The sequence below is a fragment of the Sapajus apella genome, unplaced genomic scaffold (genome assembly GCF_009761245.1).
Source record: "Sapajus apella isolate SASKATOON/1434 unplaced genomic scaffold, GSC_monkey_1.0 scaffold8, whole genome shotgun sequence".
Lineage (NCBI taxonomy): Eukaryota > Metazoa > Chordata > Mammalia > Primates > Cebidae > Sapajus > Sapajus apella.
Genome location: NW_022436948.1, coordinates 7,728,155 through 7,750,117, shown reverse-complemented (window position 1 = coordinate 7,750,117; position 21,963 = coordinate 7,728,155). Strand labels below are relative to the sequence as shown.

Here is a 21,963-nt window from a genome sequence, read left to right as displayed (position 1 = left end):
TGTAGATGAGGGAGGTCCCTTTCAATTAGTACTCTTTGGCTGTGCTTATTTACCAGTCACCAGCTTGTAACATCTCCAGATTGTTTTACAAAGTCAGGTCAGGATGAAATTCTGGTGACCTACTATTCCTGTATTATCTTCTTTAGGGAACATGCTGTGTTGTTATAGAACATGAAAAACCCATTTCTTTTTTCCACAAAGTTTCTACATATAACATGCTTCCCACAGAAATTTGTAATTGACATATTCTAGCAAAAATTATAATCAGGTAATGTTATGACTTCCTCCAACAGAATAATAGTTTAACACTTTTTGTAAGAAAATAATTATGTTTTACTAGGTAAAATGAGTTTAAAATTACAAGTTAGAAAAGTTTGTCTAGCTGTTTCTATATAGCATTAATATGGGCTGCTTTGCTAAAAATTTATTTTTGAATCAGGGTTTCACTCTGTCACCCAGGCTGGTGACGTGATCACAGCTCACTGCAGCCTTGAACTCCTGGGACTGCAGGTGTACACCAACCATGCCCGGCTAATTTTTGTATTTTTTTTGTAGAGACTGGGTACTGACACGTTGCCCAAGATGTCCGGAGTTCCTGTACTCAAGCAATCTGCCCGCCTCTGCCCTTCAAATTGTTGGGATTATAGGTGTGAGCCATTGTGCCCAGCCAACAAGATTTCTTTAAACCAAGGTTATGATAAAGAGAAGGCACAGAATTTGACGTATTTTTGAATAGTCCAAAGTAATTTTTATTCTCTAATTAGTCATCTCACAACTTTATTTGAATCAAGTAATGAGAGGCTAATTAAACCAGTTTAAAAAAAATAATTTTCTTCTCTTTCTCCAGGCAATGGGTCATTTTGGGGCGCTGCAGGACATCTGTGCTTTCCCTGTGCCCCGCCACCTTCCCAGCTCCCAAGCTGCAGCCATCTCTGCTGCACCTGCTGTCAGAAGGCAGCTCCTCGGGGCTCCTGCTGCAGGTGCTACACCTGTGCAGAGGGCTTAGGAGGAGCAGAGAGCCTTCTAACTGCAGCAGTCCTGACAGAGCACTTCGTGAACTCCTCCAGGACATAACAAGGGCATCAAACTGGGAACAAAAATAAAGCCTTCACTGAGATTTGGCGATTTTACCACATACAAGGCCCGAAAGATGACTGAAGACAAGAAAAGAAGATAAATCTCTTGCCAGCAGGAGTAAGATTGTACAAGAGTCTGAGTGTACAGGGCAAGCCAAGAGACAGGGAGAAACAGAGAGAAAAGGTTCATGCAATTATGAATATGACCTGGAGGGTGCTTTGGAATTAGATTACAACAGGAGCAGAGTTAATGCCATTTTGAGACAATTTAAGAATTATGTATTTGAAGGAACTCAGTATTATCGTGTTATCCAAAATCATCCCAGTTGCTCATAAGACTTGCTAATAACCTGGTTTGGGACTGGAGGGTTGAGGGATCTAACTGAAAACATATGTTAAAGTTGAATATGATAATCATGTCTTGTTTTTATGATTTTGCTCATGAGACAGTCTTGAAAGAGAGAGCTGAGTGATTATCCAAGTAAATATGTATTTTTATGCAGAATGTAGGTGTGTCTTAACTTTGCATTCCAAAATAAAAATGACTGATCTTTTCCATTAGTACAGTTTGGTTCGGCCAAACTGCCAGCTTTTATGATTGTATTTATTTATTTTCCCTAAGGAGATACAGGCACTTTGAGGGCCTTCCCAGGCTGCTGCAAAATGATGGATGGTTGGGCTCCGTCTAATCCAAGTGACATGGGGTGTCAGGAGCATTGGTAATCGTATCCTGCCAACTTCAAAGACCGCTGCCAAAACATCCACAGCACAGAGGTTTGGCAACTTCACATAATCATAGCAACAGGATGACAAACTGAAAAAAACAAGCCCTGAAACAGCTATGAAAAGCGCCAATTCAGAAACCAATTCAGCTAAGATGTTTAGGCCAGCGCCTTCCAACAGTCACCTTGGATTTCACCTCTTGAGTTGCCTTCACCTAGATCAAGGTTGGCAGCATATGTGATGGACAGAAAAGATGCCCAGGGAAATTGACTCTAGGTTATGTAAGCAAACAGTGTCTTCAAGGGATAGCCAGCAATATCAGGCTCAGAGTTAGTGAGTTCCAAGCCACTGTGCCCAGGTTATTCTGATGTAGAAAGATTAAAGCTGTCTACCTAGTGAGATCTTCTGAAAGAGAAACCCCGTGGCAAATCTAGAAGTTATCCCTTGTTTCTGTAAAGTAAGAAATTGCAGCTATCCACGACACTTCATTTACCAAGAATAATGCAGTTTGTATTATGTGAGATAGCTCATTCACCATTCGACAAATGTTTTCTTTTAATCACAGCAGGAATTAAGGGTGATTTGTGACCAGGTACTGAACTAGAATTTCTCAATGACAACCCCACTTTCATAGGCCTGTTTCCATTCCAGGCATAAATACAGAGGCTCCGATGTGAAACCTGGGGTCCTTCTGTTCCAGCAGGGGCTAGAAATATGAGAGAGGAGAGTGGACAAGAAGGACACAGAGAGGCTGACAACATTTGGGTGCCAATCATCCTCTCTGTTTGGCTCTCCCTTGCACAAGTTCCCGGACAAAGTAAAATTTTAACACAAAACCCACAACATTCAGCACGTTTTCATTAAGCAACTTTAGTCACTAAAAAAAGTGCAAATGCAGACTCCTGTATAAATCTGATTTGCCATGCTAGGCCAAGCTTATTTTATTACATACATTCTGCATTCTAAGAACGAATAACTTCATATTGTAAACAAGCATACAGAGTTAAAATTCAAGGCCACATTATATCATTGATTGTCTCTTTTGTCGTGTGTCTTTGGCTGGCCGAGATCAACTCGTAGTGTATAAATGCATAAGTTATATAATTATTATAGAAAAGGGGGGGAAAAACATTGACTTGTATACTTCATTCTGACAAACGCACAGCGTTCGCGACTCAAAGGAAAACTGGTGGCCGCCTACCCAAAATGCCTGTGTGATTTCTGATTGTGGCAGCCGAGATGGCCACCTCCTACCTGACCCTGTGGAGAACAAAGCCCCCACGTAACTATGAGGTCCTGAATGTTTCTCTTAAATATCAGACAATTCCAGTTAAAATTTTCATTTGACAAAGAAAGAAAGAGATGCGCATTTTTGTTTCTGAATTCGACTACTTCCCGTTTCTCCATTACGCTGGGTCATTCTCCTAACACTGGGTTTGGTATAATACTGGCTGCATGAACCCTCAAGTCTCTGTATCTCATTGTACCCAGTCCCCAAACGTCCTGAGTCCAGTCTTCACTGCTTGAGAAGTTTCTTTCCCAGCCCTGGTCTCCTCCTTCTCTGTCTCCTCCTCCTCCTCCTCAGCCCCTCTGTCTACAATCACACACTCACTCTATACACATCCTGAGTCCCACCATTCAGCTCGTCGTCCCAGTAATACTGTAAAGGAGCTGGAAACTTTGGGTCCTCTTCACAGTTTGAGAAAGCTGACAGCTCTCCATCAAACGGAATGTGTTTGATTTCAACCGAAGCAGCACATGCCGTGCAGTTGCATATCAATGTCGGTTGACGGGCCAGCCTTTCTCGTGTCTTTCCTCTTGTGTTTGATATGTTTCTATTTTTAAATACAGGTAGTTTTCCTTAAAATGGCATTATAAACGGTATGTTAGGTCAACACTGTTGTTTCTATTGCTTTAGTTTCATCCCAGTTTGCATGAGTGGGATTCCAAACTCTACTAAGTTTATACACTGCTTAAGACCACTTTCTTTGGCACTGTCCTTAAGACTTCATGCTTCTACATACACTGTCTTTTACAAGGTCAGTCCACAGATGATATGTGATATTCATGACATTTTTAGCATCCTCCTCATTTCTGTGGTAATACTTCTCCCTCCCAAGAGTCTTTGGATCTCTTCCCCGGCTTCCTTCCCCAGCCCCAGTAAAGCTTTCTTCATTCCTCTTGAGGCACTTTTGATTCATGTTCTCCGATCGAGTTTGTGGCGATGGGCTGGTGAATGCACGCTGATGGGAAAGGCCTCTATCAGGTCTTTAGTAGTAAGTGCCCAGATGAGAAGGCATATGGCTGGTGGGGAGCCTAGTGTTAGGGTATATACCCCCAGTTGGTGAATTCCAGTATGGGTTTGGGGCAGCAAAAAAACTGGAAGATGTCACAGGGAGGGCTGGAGGGTGGGGCGCCACAAAGTTCATCTTCTGTGGGTGGGCATGATAGGAGCCCATGTACGGGAGATCTGAGGGGTACTTATACAGAGATGACTCTGGAGGGTGGGGCTGGAGGGCCTGGGCAATCCCGTGGAAGTCAAACTTGTAGGCGTAGCGCTTCCCATGGACCTTGGTCATGATGTTCTTGTCATAGTAGTAACGGAGGGCGCGGCTGAGCTTATCGTAGTTCATGTTGGGTTTGCTCTTCCGCTCTCCCCAGCGCCGGGCCACCTCGTCGGGATCCGTCATCTTGAACTCCCCGTTGGTGCCTTCCCAGGTGATGCAGCTGGAGTTGGAGCTGTCCGACAGGAGCTCCAGGAGGAACTGCCAAAGCTGGATCTGGCCACTGCCTAATGAGGTGTCAGGAAAGGAAAACTCCGGTGAGCACAGGTTCCAGGGGAAAGGGACTCTCTGATGATAGAAGGAGGTGCTGTGGGTTTGCCGCCCACAGTCCCTTCCCCAGGCCTGTCCGCCCATCCCTCGGCTGCAGGGGTGCTGACTGCTCTCATTCCATGACGACCCGTTTCTCCAGGGAACTGCCCTTGCCTGAACAGAGACGCCGCCTCCCCCACACCCAGGTCTCCCACAGCTGGGTGGACTCAACAGGGTCCCGTGGGCCGGCCCCTTCACTCAAGGAAACACCAGCTCCCTGATGCTGTTCAGACTCCAGGGCTCCCGTGGGATGGGGCTGAAACATATCCAGCTACAGGAGGCTTGGAGGAGGCCAGAAACTTCCTTATCTCTCCCCAAGCCCTGTGCTTCTTCCCATTCTCTCTCTCAAGAAAATGCCGTTAAACAGCCCTACCCCAACCTCTGCATCTAGGGAACCTGACCTAGGACACCTAGGACGGTGACCTAACAGATCCAAGACCTAGATGGAATGCAGGGAATTCATACGGGGCAAAGTTCAGGCTGCTTCAATCTGTTTCTGACTTCCTTAAAAGAACAGCCAGATCAACCTGGTGTTTAGGGGGTGAAGGAGCTATATATTTTTTCCTATCTTGTGAAGCAGAAAGTTATCGTTCTGTGGATGGCAATAATGACTTAATGCCATTTATATTGGCTGGGTCAAATAAGATAATAAAAGTTAGATTTAGGAAATGAACTTCTAAAAGTTTATGGAAAAAAATAGAGAATGGATGTAAACACTATTATTTCTCACATAACATTTTGCTGGCGCTCAGAAAGCAATTCTGTTAAAATTTTTCCTAGATCAGAATTCACCCACTCAAAATGAGGAAGTTTAGAAAAAAAAAAAAAAAGCTGGCTCTTTTTCAAACCAGATCACCCAGTTCCAGTATTTGGTCAAGCGCATTGCAACGGAAACCCATGTGCTGCCCGTGCCCTGCAATGCCAATTGTGTGAAGCAGCATTTCCAAAAGAAAAGCCCCAGCAATGAGTGATTGCAAGTCTCCATGGGAAGCTGAATGAGACTCTTCCTTAGTCACAGAGATCGCATTTAGCTGGGAGGACAAAGTCAGAATTGTCTTGATTTCATTGAGAGCACATAGATCTGGCTTTGTCTTATGAACTTGAAAGAAAAATCTAGGTACATCATTCTAGCCATCATCATGTATGGCTCCCTAGAAGACAGCAGCATGGAAATACTGTCAGTACCCAGAGAGCTAAGCTGTGCTGAACATATTTCAGAAGCTTAAGAATGGATGGGAGGTGGGTCTTTCCTCCCCAATTCCAGTGAGAGCACTGCCTTAGGCTTATTACCAAAAAGATCACCTTCTATTATATTGTAAGTAATATCAATCGACGTGATAAAATGATTAAAGTAACTTTAACTGGCATCTACTCGGGGAATTAATATAATGTAAAAATCAATTATAAGTCTGTTTTTCTCTAAATCCTCACTAGCCTCCTGCAAGTATTGCCCCACTCATAAACCCTTCTTTGGCTACATGGAAATGGATATGCTTGTGAATTCATGCATACAACACCACTGTGAGAAAGGTCAGCTTTTTCTGAATCTCTTCTGGAAAGTGCTCATTTTCAGTCTATCAACACATTTGAAATGTATTAACAGCTCATTGCAGTGGAAGCCTTTGCTTTTTCAGAACCACATATACAAACTGTTCCCAATCAAGTTTTGTTGCCTCCAACATTTCAATAATATGCATTTAGAAAATACAAAGAATGGTATGAGAAACCATATGGTCTTAGTATGTATATTGTAACCAAAAAATTACAACTTGAAAAAAATTCCATAGATGACCTGGGAATAGGAAAAAGGATGGATTTTTGATTTAACAGTCTAACAGATGCTTCCATATAAACACATACGGTTGTTTGAAAATAAATATTCAGCGTCAATTTTCTCCCATAGAGAAAGCAACTCCACAAACCTGCCGAAATCACACTTAGGATCTACACAAACCTTGGCATTGCCTCTTAGGAATTTGTCCCTCACCCAATTCTCTTATAAACGTGTAAAAGACAGAACCAGTGGAAAAAAGTGATCTCATGTCTCTCCTATTTCTGAAGAGTTAGAAAGCAGGGGACCTAAATTCGTGGCTGCAAACTCCATCCCTAAAGGATGGACAAGCTAATTTCTCACTTGACTATTTTACCCGTTATCCAGGAAGACACAGGCTCAGACCTGTGAGCCTTTCAAGGGAGGGTCTATAGAAATAAGAGATCTGTAAGCAAAACTCATCAGCTTTCAAACCTTAAGAGAAACCTGGAAATGCAAAATCAAAGAATGTTTAAGTAAATGATAGAAAGAGTAACATTATGTCAAACTCATTAATTGTTAAATTTAATATGTGTAACAAAATTCACTGCATTTTGGAGTGTATAGAGTGAATTTTCTCACTGCAAGAATTCTCAAAACTGAACAATGGTTGCTAAAAAAAAACTTGTCAATGGTAAATTAAATGAGTTATTCTCAGTCATAGAATTTCAAGAGCAGTTTTTCAATTCTTATTTTACTTCTAAAACAATAACATTTAAATGTGTGATGAGGCGCATTTCAGAACATGGAATAGAGATTTCCAAACAAGAATGCTTAGCGTTTAGGAAAGCCTAAAAGCAGCTTGGGTTACTCATGGGCCAAACCGGGAATTACAGAGGCACTCTTGAAAGACATGAACTTTCACCGAGTAGCATCACCACTTCCACCTCCGGACTCACTTTTCTTGGGTAAACCCTTCAGGTCTATTTTATCACTCTATCTTAATAACATCCTTGCAATGTCAGTAAGGAGGAACCAGCTTTTTCTTAGGGTGATTACCAAAACAAAACAGATTTGGGAGTCAAAAACAGTGGCAAGCAGCATTCCCCACCTACAGAGAACCCCGTGGATGAAAGGGAGTGGCTGTGGTTTTTAGGAAGACAGAAGGCTCTCCTTCCATTTTACAGGGCAAAGTAATCTCCTAATACTCTTAAAAGAAAGGGAGAGAAACAGGGTGGCAAAGAGGCAAAAAAAAAAACACAACCAAACCTAAACGGTTTACAAACCACAGAGCAAAGCAGAGAGCTGCAGAGTGACTCAGCAGCTGTGGGTCTGGTGGAAACAGCTTCCCTGTGCAAAGCCCTGCGGCCGTCAGCTGATGAACAAGGGCAGTAAACACAGCAGTGAGGGGCCTCGCCAGTACCACGGTGGCAGTGGTTTGGGGCCACTTTCTGTAGAAGCCAGGGGTGGTGCAGAAGATCCCACGCACACAGCCTGGGCCCTCTGCAAGGCAGCAGGTGTGTCCTGAATGGAAGTCTCTCCCTGAGGCTCGGTGAGGCCCAGGCATCACTTACTGGAGGGGCAGGAAAGCTTGGTGGTAGGGAGCACTAACTTTGGAGTTGGCACTGCCTCAGTTGAATCCTGCCTCTGCCCTTTGTGGGACCTTTGGCAACTCTCCCACCTCTCTCGGCTTCAGTGTCCTCATCTGTAGGGAGGGAGTAATGGGAATAGAACTATCTTGCAAGATCATGGTAAGGATGAACTCAGCACATGAATGGTCTCATCATAAGCTCTTTGGGCTGAAAAGTAGAGTTTAAGGAAAGATAACGGTCCTCGCTAATAGCCAGGAAATGCCTAAAGAAAGGGGAACACCTGTGGTGTTCAATTGGCCTACTGAGCCATGCAGAAGCTTGAAATGGTGCTATTCTCAGGCTGACTGATATTTTTTGAAAGCTTACTGTGTGCCACGCACCATTCTAAATGCTTTACATGTGTTAGTTTATTTAATCCCCACAAGAATCATGAGATTTGCCCAAGGAGAAGTGAGGAAATGAGAGCTCAGAGAGGCAGACTGACGGATTTTGCTCAGCGTCAGCATGGGTTGGAACCCAGACCCTAGGCTGCCATGCTTAACCACTGCCCAAATTTGCTTTCGGGCCTGGTTTGTGCACACCTCTGCAGCCTCCTCAGGTCCTTTCCATGTTGTCCGCTCCCCGGGGGGCTCCCACTGGAAGACTGCATGCTCCCAATTCCTTACAAATGGCAGGACAACCCTAACCTGGTCTGCAGTTCTGAAGAGGCAGGATGCATTTTCATGCTCACCATTGAAGAATATCCTGTTAGCAACAAGGGCGCCTCTGAGCATAACCCAACAAAGCTCTTTCATTAGAGGCACCATGTTATATTCTCAGCTGCTCTGATAGGACATAAAGGAGCTGTGTGGCTTATAACCAGTCCATGATATCAGAATGTAGGGACACACTTTTCTCAGCAGGAGAAGTGATGTCCAAAGTGCACATCAGATGAATATTTGGCCAGAGATGTTGGGATGCTGATATCATCTTGTGCATTCATACTGTATGATGTAACCTTTCCACTCAAAATGATGGAAAGGAATTTGTATTGTATGAAGAGCAAAGGCAGCAATTTTTAAGTGATGAAGGATTTATTTATCAGAGAATAGAAAAATAGAATCAAACAGGAAGAAGCGTTGTCATTAATACAAAGATAAAAGACATTCTGGTTTCAGGGGAAAAGTTCACATGAACACAACAGACACAGACCTAAGCACAGAGGGACAGAAAGTCAAATTCATCAGAAACTAAATGAAATAAATCTTTATCGTAAAGACACTTGGCTGCAAATCAAGGGTTGGATGTTGCCATTTTCTCCAGGGTCATTAAGAATAGTCTTAATGGTAAAAAGTCCTGTTTCCCCAGGCCTGTAATGGGTTTCCAGTCACCTTGCTGTGAGCTCAGCTTCCTCTGTCTACAAAGGACATCCCCAGGCTGCTGAGCCCAGGGCAGATGCAGTGTTCTCTTATGAGAGCTGGCACTGTGCTTAGGAGCAAGTCACTCTGGCCCTATTCTACAAACAAGCTTAGCAGTACATCTGAGCTGTGACAACCTGGTCGTGGACATGTATTTCATTCGGCCGATGTGTGAGTGAGTGCAAAGGCCCGTGTGGTCTTCTTTGGTGCAACTTGACTCTTTCCTCCTCTTCCTTCCCGACCTGAGATTCATCACCTGGACCTAAGGAGTTAGTACCCTGAAAGGAAATCCTTGCCATCTAGTCCCACACTCTGCATTTTCTAATGCCTCTTCTTCACTTTATGCTTAGTTAGGGACAGAGTAGGGCAAGGAAACAGAAGCAGACTTTGGAGACAGAGTCACGTTTCAAATCTGGCCTCCCTTATCATTGGCTGTGTGACGCAGGAAAAGTTACTTAACTTCTCTGGATTTCTAATTCCTCTTCTGCAGTATGGAGATAGTAACCTCCCAGGGTCGTCATGAGGTGCGGAAGGGACCACAGACATTCTACAGAGGGTGTGCTGTGGGGTGGGAGTTGTTTGACTGTTATTTCACATGATTCTATTAACATTCCCAGAGTGTTTCAGCTTCCATCATTTTCTTTTTTCTAATCTACCCTGAACATTGCTGCCAGATCAGTCTTCCTGAAGCACGACTGATAATAATCATCTCAAAACATAGTCATTATTTTTATTTGAATGGTTATCTGGCAGTTGCAAATGAAAAGCTGAGCAGAAGTCTGAGAAGGGACCACAGCCTCAGGAGACTGGGCTACCAGATGAAAACCAGCATGAGCGAAAAGGGCTTGTGGCCCCATGGCTGGGACAACGTTGTAACTACCTGTGTCCATCCCTCCACCGGGCGAGAGCTCCCTGAGCTAAAGGGCTACATCTCATGATCCTTGGCATTCACGTATGCAATAGATAATCATTGAGCACCTAGTCTACCCCCAGGCTAACTAGTTTTCATTAGATTTTCATCTGTGTAAAAAATATTTATTGAATTCACTAACATCGACCAAAATTTAACATCAAAAATGTAGATGTTCAATAATGATAACATTTTGTGTTTTCAATGTATAGATTCTCTTGCTGGGGTGTACACTGATTAAATCTGAATTTTTCCATTTCCAGCCTTATTTTGGCCTCAACGTTTAGGAAATATACATTCCATCTTGTGCTTGCAATATGCCTGTGACATCTTGGCATCTGAATTTGCAGTTGGGAATATGCAGCATAGGCTATGAATTTCTGAAGCTGATGCCAGCACAGCTGGTTCTGATCTGAACACAAACAAATAAAACTATGTGGTTGGCACTGAAACACAAGGACAGGTGACAAACCTTGGCAATGCACTGGTTACAAATGGGCCAATTAAGAATCTGCACGTTTTCCTGGCATCGAAGTTCAGAAACAGACCATCGGAGATGAGCCTGAATCTGGTCTTGTGGTTGTAATTAAGGCTCTCTTTTAAAAATATACTATTTTATCTGCTTGTATAATGGGTTGAATTGTGTCCCTTCAAATCCCTATGTTGAAATCATAATCCCTGGTACCTCAGAATGTGAACTTCTTTTGGAAATAAGATCCTAAGGTAATCAAGTCACAGTGAGGTTATGGAGTAGATATTCCAGTCTGACCGAAGTCCTTGTGAAAAGCCGACATTTGAACACAGAGACACTGTGACACACATAGAGAGATGATGATGAGAAGAGACACAAGGAGATGATGGCCATCTGTAAGCTAAGGAGACTCCCCAGAACAGACCCTTCCCTCACAGCCCTCAGAAGGAACAAAGCCGCTACCAGAACACTCTGATTTCAGACTTCCAGCCTCCAGAACTGGCGAGACAATAAAATGTTGTTATTTAAGCCACCTCATCCGTGGTACTTTGTTACAGCAGCCACAGAAAACTATTACAGCTTGGATTCAGTCATAATGTTCTTTGCTGAAGCTGAAATCTTAATTTATAACCCAACCCATTTTTCCATTAAGGTAAATAATTCGGTGAGAACTAAAACTAAAATTTGTTCAGTTGAAGGAATTTCTCACCAGTACCAGTTTACTTTTCAAAGTAGCCACTGTCGAAAAAGTAATTTTGTAAGCAGAAAATCATCAGCAGTTTCTCACCTGGATTTGCAAGGCGGCTACTTGTTGGTCCAAGAATCTGATAAGGATCTACAGCAAAAAGAAACAAAGTCAAATTCTAGACATAGTTGTGACATAGTATCATGTGACTTCAGACACAATGCCTGACTCTATTGTGTTTTCAGATTTCACAGCTGAAAATTTCCCCCAACTCCAAATCACCTGCCTCCACCTTCTCTATGAGAGAAGATGTCACACAGCATCTCAGATATTTTGCTAGGGGACTCCTAATTGGTGGCAGAGCTTGGATTCAACCCCAGGTTCCTGACACGTAGCCCAGGGCTCACACCAACTAGTGATATAAAGAGGGCAAACATGTGCCAAGCCCCATCAGTCAGGGCCATCCAGGCTGTGTTGTTCAGGCACAGAAAGTAAAATTAAAAATAAAATTTATCGATCACAAAGAAGCAGTCTGTGTGCAAATAGAGTGTTTTTTTCCATGTTTATTGCATAGTTGTGGAAGTATTTTAGCACCATCTCAAGCCACCTCATAGGAGTAGGCTGATGATTTGGATCTGATCTTATGTATGGAGCAGTCACAAAGAAGCAAAAAATCATGTTAATTTCCATTAAAAAGTGATGCATTTTAGAAATTCCCTGCTGGGCCTGAATCTTCTTTTATGGTTATCCAGAAGGCCCCTGAAACATACCTAACTGAGGACGCTGGTCTTCAGTTTTGGGCACTGTGGAAGGAGATGGCTGAGCAGCTGAAAATCCAAAAATACAAAAGACAATGAGCTATAACAGATTTGGTCACTAGTCTTTGATGTTGTTATGTAATCACTCTATCAGTTAATTTCATTATTAACATAGTAGTCTAACTCAGAAGCATCTCATGGTAAGGAAGAACTTTCCTTTCTAATTAAACCAAATGTAAACATTGTAACAAAAAAAGGAGGACGTTTCCAATCATTTAAAGAATGGATATCCCCCACACTTTTTCCAAAAATTAAAGAAAAAGAATTTGGGATGGCTTACCAAACAGATTACAATAAATCACAGTCTAACATAAATACATAAAGGGAAACCACCAGACAAATAAAGTAAAGCCAGGGACACTTTCAAGCATGGCCAAGATTCAGGAAATCACCGATTATTTAATGTGTACTCAGACATCCCATGAAGCATGCATTTGTGAAGGCTGAAATACACTACATCATTCCTTCATTTTTGTTATGAAATTTGTGATGACCCAAACAGAAAAAGAATCACGGCAGTTAAAGATCAATTGTACTCTGTTGTCAATGGAACAAACCCACTTCATGTTACAAAATCACAGATTAACCACAGAAATTTTATTATTTACTCCATCAGCAGTCATCCACTGCCTGTGACATGAAACTCAGAGCCATTGGAACCAACACTGTACCTTTCGACTGGGGCGTAGGATGGCCATGACCGGTCCAGGCTGATCTCCTGGGGGGCTCATACGGTAAATCTGTAAAGACAAATAAACTGACTAAAAGATCAATCATGTAATTTTTATATGAGACGTTTTGAGTTTTTATTTGGTTTTGCATTTATTAGAATAAATTTTGTGCAAAAAAAATCTGGTGGCCCAAAGAAGTATGCTACTAGATTTGAATTTTGTTTACAAATTATAATTTCATATATTACAGTGGTCTAAAATTCTCACCCGTTTATCTGAAAACTCCCATTGACAGATTCTCCCAGAGCTTGCTGACTCTTCTAATTTCCTACAATCGTAAGTCAAGACCCTATTAAAAGTTTTTTACAATCTAGTTCATCCTGCTTCTGCTGGAACTGATCTACATCTGTCTCATTAACTTCATGACTCATCCAAAACAGGGTCTACAACTTGGATGAACGAACCAATTTTTTTTGAAGTCTGCCCCTAAATCCATCAAACATTCAGCTTCCTTTCTTCTTGCTTCTCCTGGAAAATGACCGCTGCCTTATGTTTTTGTTTGCCAGTTGCCTCTCTTAGCCAACTCTCGTTTTCCCTTTATAATCTCATCCATTTATATTAAATCAGTCTTATCTAGTGATTTCTACAGGCAAGTGTCTCGCTTTTCTTATTTTCTAAATAAATTTAGAATTTCTCTAATATGAACTGCATGAAATGAATTACAGGACTGAAATAATATTGCTCTCACAGCACATTAACGATGGCCTTCTGAGCTTAAGTACATGCCAATCATTTCTTTGTATTTATAAAGTAATATCACTTGTCCCACAAACCTTCATCGCTTTGCATATGCAAATTTAATAACTATACCTCTGCATCCTCAGTGTGGGTTCTACTAATGATGATCAAACCTCTAAGTCATTTCAAGTTTGTTTCAAAACATATTCCAGAAACGTTATTATACATACTCTTACTAAGAGTGCATATCTAAGGCTATTTCTACATGCAATATTAATATACAACCATTTCAAAATTATGTCTTCTTGGATTGACAGGTCTCGGTTCAATGTCATGTGTCATTTTGGGCCAAGTGAAGGCCATGGTCAGATATCTCAGCAGGCATTTTGTTGCCAGACACCAGGAGATAGCTATAAAATTTCACTTGGAGGGTAGGGCCATGGAATTGTCTTTAAGCTTCTCTTTAAACAGATATTTTAACTTCATTTAAAACTGGGAATTTGATGGGTCAATCTTCAAAGAGATTGGCTGTGTTTCAGAAGTGTCTCTTCCTATTTTCATATCCCAAAGAGAATAGAAATGGCATGCAATGTGAAATTCAATACAAAATCTTCTTAATGTATTTGGTCTGTCTGGCTGCAAACATCTTTGCTACTAGTGTGGTCTGTGAAATCCTACCCTTCAGAGCTTTGCAGAATTAGATAATTTTCTTTTTAAACTCTGGTATTACTCACTCCTCTTTCTCAGCTAGCATTTTTGCATTTTTGGACCTAAAGCTTTTCCTACCCATCTCCTCGGATTTTCACTTTTCTGGTGTTGAGGTTACACATAGGAATTAAATCTGCAGCCCCTACCGATTTACAACTGAATTTCAACTTAAGTCTCTGGGAAAACTTTGCACATGGGGTTCTCAGTCAATTGCATTTTGTCAAAAAAAGAAATAATAATAATAATGGATAGCCAGAGTTTCAATTTGCAAATTGTCTCAGAAAGAAAAATCTACTCACAAGGCAATCCTAGCAACATCTAGCCGAATTTGAGAGCGGAAAGGCACAGTAACTAAGGGCTTCTATTTACCAAATGAAAAGAGCAAGATAATACAGAAATATGTTCTAGATCTCTGTTTGCCAAACGGTGGTCTGTGGACCAGCAACATAAACAATACTTGGGATGCAGAATCTCACCCCAGACCTACCACATCAGAATCAGCAATTTAACAAGTTCCCGGGTGACTTTGGTGCATAATAAAGACTGAGAAACCTGCTCTAGACAATTGCTTTTTCCAGCAGATAATGATTTCAGAAATGCTATCTACAATGTGCAAAGACAAATTAAAAAATGGTTGAAAGGATTCAAGCTGGATTGCTTTTGCCGATGGCATAAGCATGCTAATGGGACTAACAGAAAGCATCAGTAGGTAAGGCAGATTCTACCTTAGACAGAAAATTATTGCCCATGAAATGTGACTGGGAAAAAAATGAATGCCAAACTACTACTCCCAAAATATTTTGAAACTCTTTATTCACAAAATCCTTCTTAGGTGTATAACCATATCCCATCCTCCCTTGAAAATAAGTTGAGACTTAACACCAAACAGAGTCTACTTTCCAGCCAAGTATTTGAGACATTTATATGAACAATGATTAACATGTTCATAGACATACTGCCACAGAAGGTAAATGGACTTTTGTTTTCTTCCATGACATTCTGGTCCAATGCTTCCTTATCGGCTACCAATCACATGCTGTGGGCACTAAGTACCCGCCCTGTGGAATATGACATTAGGAAACATTCAACTCAGGTTCGCTGAGATGGGCAACAGCCAGGGGTGGCCGCTTCGGCAGCTACACCATCTCAAAGCCTTAGTAGTTCTGCTTTTGACTCTTGAAAAATCACTCTTCTGTGTATCTTTGCTATGTGTGCTTTGCTGATAATACAGCATCGGATTTCCAATAAAAATACATTTTACATTTAATTTTTGCTGATCATTTCAACACCCTCTCCATTTCTCTTTAATTTTGATCTTCAAGGTAATAAACTCATATGTTGGCAGAACTGCCCATGTAAGGGAAGGCTGCTTTCTGGCACTGGTTCTGCTGTTTTATCTGTAAGAGACTGTGTTTAAAAACCGAGCTTTATAAAACTCATTTCATAGGGCGCTTGGGTGAACATGACGTATGTTACATCACAACAGTATAAAAAAACAGCATGAAGCTACAGAGAGGGAGCTCGGCTAGTGCTGAGCCCTACACACCAGCAACTGTGTTGATTTCCTGGGAGCTGGGGTCAGCTTCTCATTCTGAATGAGACTCCTCCTCTACCACACCCTTCTGAAGACATCAATAAATTAATACAACATTCTGGCTACCGTTTCCAGGAGGGCTAAGATCAGCCAAGTTTTATATTCTCCCTTCATCAAACTCACTGAGGAGGAACCCTCTACCTCTTGCCCCTGACCCCCGCTACCAGCTTTATTTTTTAAAGGGCCAGAATGTGGACCATGGAAGAGGTCATCCTCATTCTGCAGGATCCATGCCATATCTACAAAGCCACCCTGGAGGTTCCCTGGCTGGGCTGGATGGGAAAAGATGAGATTTGTCTGCTCTTGAAATTAGATGCTACTATTCACAATAGCAAAGACTTGGAATCAACCCAAATGCCCATCAATGATAGACTGGATAAAGAAAATGTGGCACATATACACCATGGAATATTATGCAGCCATAAAAAAGGATGAGTTCATGTCCTTCACAGGAACATGGATGAAGCTGGAAACCATCATTCTCAGCAAACTAACAAAAGAACAGAAAACCAAACACTACATGTTCTCACTCATAAGTGGGAATTGAACAATGAGAACATATGGGCACAGGGAGGGGAACATCACACACTGGGTCTGTTGGGGGGGAGGTGGGAGGCTAGGGGAGGGATAGCATTAGGAGAAATACCGAATGCAGATGACGGGTTGATGGGTGCAGCAAACCACCATGGCACATGTATACCTATGTAACAAACCTGCACGTTCTGCACATGTACCCCAGAGCTTCAAGTATAATAATAATAAAGAAATTACATGCAAATGGGGAAGACAAATTAGGAAAACTAAGAGCTGCTGCTGAGAATCAATCTATAAACGTCTGTTAAATGAAAAGAATTTTTTGAGTCAATCTTAATTAAGTCGCTCTCTCTTGCTTTCCTCCAGATCTTCTTAAAATTCTATATCAAAGGCATGGAGATTTGGAGACATTTTGCATTCCCTTCTTGCCTAGATTTGCAGATCTCTGTGGTTACATAAGAACTAGGGGGAAGCAAAGAACACAGTTTTAGCCATTTGCTAAGATATAGGCTTTACATAGCACCTAACTGAGGGGTGCTATGAAGTAGTTGTATTGTCTCACTATGCCTATCTGTGCTGATAAGCACTAAGCCATGAGCTCCAACAGAGGAATAGTTTAAGATTCCAAGAAACCCCTGAAGAGCAGCAACTTCAAAGTAGAAGCAAAGGCTGCATTTGCAGGCTTAACTCTCTAATCTCCTTTGATAACACCCCAGATACATATCACAATATATGGGTTGTCATGGGGATGGAAGAGGAAAGGATAGCGTTGTAGAACATCATCCTTGGGATAGAACTGAGCTTTCGCATGACCTGCTCCCGAGAGGACAGGCAGAGTGGTGCACTGTGGAGTTAATAGGGGCTTGCAAGATTCTGTGAATCAGGTCTGTCTCTGTTTTTGCTACTTTTTCCCCTGAGACCTCAAAGGCCTATGGCTCCAAGAGAAGTGGATTCAGGAAAAAAGACGAGTGTTTGCTGACAAGGTACAGAAAGGGATTCTGGTCATAGGAACTGCAACAACATGAGAAACACATGAAACATCATAAAATAATGATCATAAACCCACAGCATGCAAAATGACATGCCTGTGGGTTGATACCTTACGAGCGTAGACAAGACACTGTCTCAATGCTAATTCAACAAAGGGGTCATGAAAGAAGGAACATCTTGAATCAGGAAAATGTCACATGTGGTCCCCTGTGAGGTGCAGGGAATGAAATGACACAGTAGAGGTGAGACTGACCTGACAGGGAAGTAGTCAGGGGGCTCTGGCATAAATGACCCATTTGGGAAGGTGGGCCATGAACAGAAGAAAAGGCAGATTGGGGTAGTAACCCAGGGATAGGTGACTCACAGTGGGAAGGAAAGGAGAGGAGGGCGGTGAGGAAGCGCTGGGAAGGAGGACAGGCAGGACGACACATATGTGTAGAAGGAGTCTCTGCAGAAAGGGGGTGGAATGCTGTCTAATTCAACCAGCAAACCGTGAACAAACACCACTGTCTCTTCTATCAGGGACTTTATAATGAAACAGCCACCGTGCAGAGGAGAGACATTCTGGTCTAAGTAGAGTTGTTACCCAGGAGCCTGGCTTGCCTCACGGTCAGCACAATAATGCTGACCAGAGTTTGGTTCCCTTGGATGTGGGATTAGACAAAGGGTGTGGAAATCAAGATCACGACACAGCAAACCAAGAGTGGAGGAGACAGGAATTTGGATCTGTATCCCCAAGGACCTTCAAAGAAACAGTCAACAATCACCTTTCTGAAAGCAGTCAGATACCCACTGACCACAGGGATATCGTCAGATTCCCAGGGACCTCCCTCTGTGAGTTGTGTGGCTCTGAAAGTTAGTGATGCAAAGACTCTTCCCCTCAGCCATCACAACATTCATTCTCCAGTTGCAGGTGCACAGCTTTTACCTCCACAGGACCAGTCCTTTAAAGTTAATTGGGTAGCAATGGGTGACCCAAGGTATAGAACTAGTTCTTATCTCCAAGGTCAAGTCCCTGAATAGAGCCTACAGTAAATAGTCCTCTGGCTTGTTCACTCTGCTTTAAATCTTTACAGGTCAGATACCAATGTTTGTCTCACTTCTCTTCATCACAGTAGCAGTAGTCAAAACAGGCTATTTCAGGTACAAACTGAGTCTCAAAAATGTACTTGACTAGTAGTGGAGATGTGGAAGCATGCTCTCACCCAGCTCATGCTCAAATCATGGGGCCATGGCACCATCAGAGAAGCACATGCCAGGTGTCTGAGTTTGCCGCCCCTGCCTTCCCTAGGCTGGGCAGAGAGGGAGTCCCAACCGACACCCTCACAGCCATCCTCTTCTCCATCCACCTGGATGGACCACTCCTTCCAATTCCACTATATCCCAAAATGTGAAAGCAAAGCAGCTCCAGGACCCACTGTCTTATCCAGGTAGCATCCATCAGTAAGCTGGCTTGTCTAATGGACAGGCTGTGCCAATGGATTTGGCCAGTGTTGTGATCTTTTAACACAATTTCTAACACCAGCTCACCACGTTGGCTTTGTAACTCAGTCAGAGGCATGTATGAGATGGCTTAACATAAACAAATACAAAATTAAAAAGCAAAAACATTTTAAAACCCCAGCCAAATGTTTTGGAGATAGTTTTTATTTCTTTAAGTATAGATGGAAATATTTTTTAAATGCTCACAGAATTACAAAATCCCTACAGCTTGAGTCAAATGTGAATTTCTATTTTCTATTTGCAATACATGTGGTGGATTTCTTTAGGACCAGTCTAGTAGACTCTAGGCACTGGGTCTCGCCCATGTTTCAATGGCCTGTGAGATCTCTTACATGACAGAGGTGACTCACTAACACTTAGTACCTCTTAGCTAAGCTTTTCTGTCCTGCTTTCCAGGAGCAAGAGAGAAAACTTTTTCTCTGAGGTTAGAGAAGAGAAAATTGCCATCCTGAAATCACCAGGCAGTAATAGGGCAGTGTCAGGATTTGAACAGGCTGAGAAGCTTCCTCATTCATTCTCTTTAGCTCACTAGGTCCCCAGTATTTCTCATCAGAATGAAAGAGTAGTCACCAAGCCTAGATCTTGAACCAGTTCAAACTGAGACTTGCATGTCCTGGATATGTGATACACGTGGTAGAGAAGTAGCCTGAGTTTAACATGAATTCTGGAAGCATGTATGAATATGGAGAAACCATCCCACCACCCTGAACATGATGTCATCAGCTATGAGGCTGGCACAGTGATACCTAGCTCACAAGGCTACTGTCAGTCCCAGGGAGGGGACAGATGCTTAAGGCATGCAATACCCTTCTGTGAAATGCCCTCTCTCCCCTCTCTCCCTGGTCATTATTCACCTGGCAAACAGCTAATTCCCCTCTGCCATGTGACCATTCCTCTGGAAAGCATCTTTATGCCTTTCATTGGGGATTGAGTTCCTCCCTGCTCCTGCTCCTGCCGCCTCTATTGCTAGAAGGGGTGCCTCTACCATAAAATCTATCACGTGAGGGAAAACATTTATGTGTACATGTCTCTCTCTCTGGTTCTAGGTCACTCTACTGAAACATCTAGAACTTGAGGCAAAACATTTCGGCTTGTTCACCGCCATACCCTCTGTGGCTAGCACAGAGGAAGCCCTCAGCAAATGAACAAGTCAAGCTGAATGAAGAAGGGAACTTTCTGAAGACAGGAAGCTTACTGAAGCCTGGTTCGTCTCTATATTCCCAGAATCTAACATCACGCTTGGCACTGATGGGTACTTGACAGATGTTTATTTTTGCATGATTGGCATGTAAATTAATTACTTAATTATATCATCTGGAAGACAGGCAGTAAGACTCAGATGTAAACACTATCGATTGCATGCTTCTGCTCTGCAAGACTTCTTCTGCCATACAGAGAATTGGTCCCTGTGAATCTGGGGAGTGTCCTTGTTTTGTGCTCTTCCCCCGAGGAGGGATGGATCCTTCCATTAGTTCAAAAGTGGATATACTCCTAACTGCCAGGCATCCAGGGTGCCTTCTTTGCCCATCTGTCTTTCTGAAGAGCTAGTTAAAGGGCTAATCTGCTCTGAATTCCTTTAGTGTGGTCTTTGAATGAAATTGTTTGAGTGGATTTAGTCTCCAAATCAACAGAGGCAGAATAAGACTGTCTGGGACTGGCTTCAGATCCAGGATCAGCTCTCTGTGTGTCGCGTGACTTAGGGCACGGATCTCAGCAGGACATCTGGGATGTCTCTCAATGAAGAGATCACACAGGGGTGTTTTCGTACCTGGCCTAGTTGTAATTCTTTGCGTAGCTTCAGGATATACTGAAGTATTTGGAAAAATAAAAGCTGCACCCCCTGCAGACAAAAGGAAAGACAAACATGTGAAGGTCTTTTGTTGTGGCTGTCGATCTCAACATCAGCGCCAAATCTACTTTGCCCTGTGACAACAAAAGGAAGAGCCCTCCTCAAAGCTGCCTTAACAGAGCTCCGGAGAAGTGGACAGGTACACACTTCAGATTCTCAAGATGGATGTGAACTTGGAGCCTTGGCACACACCTGTACCCCATTTGCTATGAAGTGTTTTGTGTTCTGATTTTATGACTTCTTGATGAAACCCCATCTGCCCCCCAAACCCCACTTCCCGCTGGGCAATCTCATTTTATTAAAAAAATTATATGATGCATGTTTGATTTTTCAAATTGTATAAAAAAAGTCATATATTTTACAGAGCTCCTGGAAAGTAGTACCAAGAAATTCTAAGTATTTAGTCTAAGAGTACATGGATTTTATTAATAATTAATCAATACACATCTGTATTCAAATGCGTTTTCCCTTTCTCTCGTTTGACCAACACTCATGTTGTTAGCTGAGAAGATTCCCTTTTCATAATTCAGTCCATTTGGAACTTGCTGTCCTGTTGATTGGTTGCTTCTGTGTTTAACAATAGCAAAATTAAATAACTTTTTTGAATCTTTCACTCCATCGTTAAAGAATTCCTAAATAAATATGAACTTATCAGAAAATGTGCAAGCCCAAAGGTGTTTCCTAAGAAGCGGAAGTAACTTCCTCTGAGTTATCTACTGTTTCTGGCACAAGGTCATTAATAGGCTCATGTGTGCAACCAAAATGATTGAAAAAGTGTACTACCAACTTAAAACAGGTTTTTTAAAGCTTCAGATTAAAAAGACAATGCTTTGAATATAGAAGACCATGATAAATGGGCAATTTCACTGTAATACTCAAACTAGGACGCATTCGCTTTTTCTATTTTAAAATAAAATGGTAAATATTGGGAAAATGTATTTCCATGTGAGGGCTGACCATGAGTTAACTGGCTGACTTGAAAGGGGCTATCTAAGACTTCCTGGCACTTCCTATCTCCATCCCTAGCCTGGGTGGTTGTGGAGGGTCCCTGCAGCTAACAGAGTGGGGTGAGCAGCTGGT

The 21,963-nt window shown here is 42.3% G+C and overlaps 1 protein-coding gene across 6 annotated transcripts in view; it reads right to left on the bottom strand.

Annotated features, from left to right (window-relative positions):
* Positions 1-723: 723 nt before the first annotated feature.
* Positions 724-21,963, bottom strand: part of ERG (ETS transcription factor ERG) — a 282,162-nt gene continuing 260,922 nt past the window's right edge. For 4 of the 6 annotated variants that reach the window (XM_032276870.1, XM_032276871.1, XM_032276872.1 and 1 more), the window contains 5 exons: positions 20,803-20,874; positions 12,968-13,036; positions 12,249-12,305; positions 11,581-11,628; positions 724-4,590 (listed from right to left, as the gene is read on the bottom strand). In XM_032276870.1, the coding sequence (XP_032132761.1) occupies positions 4,070-4,590; positions 11,581-11,628; positions 12,249-12,305; positions 12,968-13,036; positions 20,803-20,874 (767 nt within the window). In that variant the 3' untranslated portion in view covers positions 724-4,069. The remainder of the gene's footprint in view (positions 4,591-11,580; positions 11,629-12,248; positions 12,306-12,967; positions 13,037-20,802; positions 20,875-21,963) is intronic. The other 2 variants (XM_032276875.1, XM_032276876.1) reach the window with 1 other exon arrangement.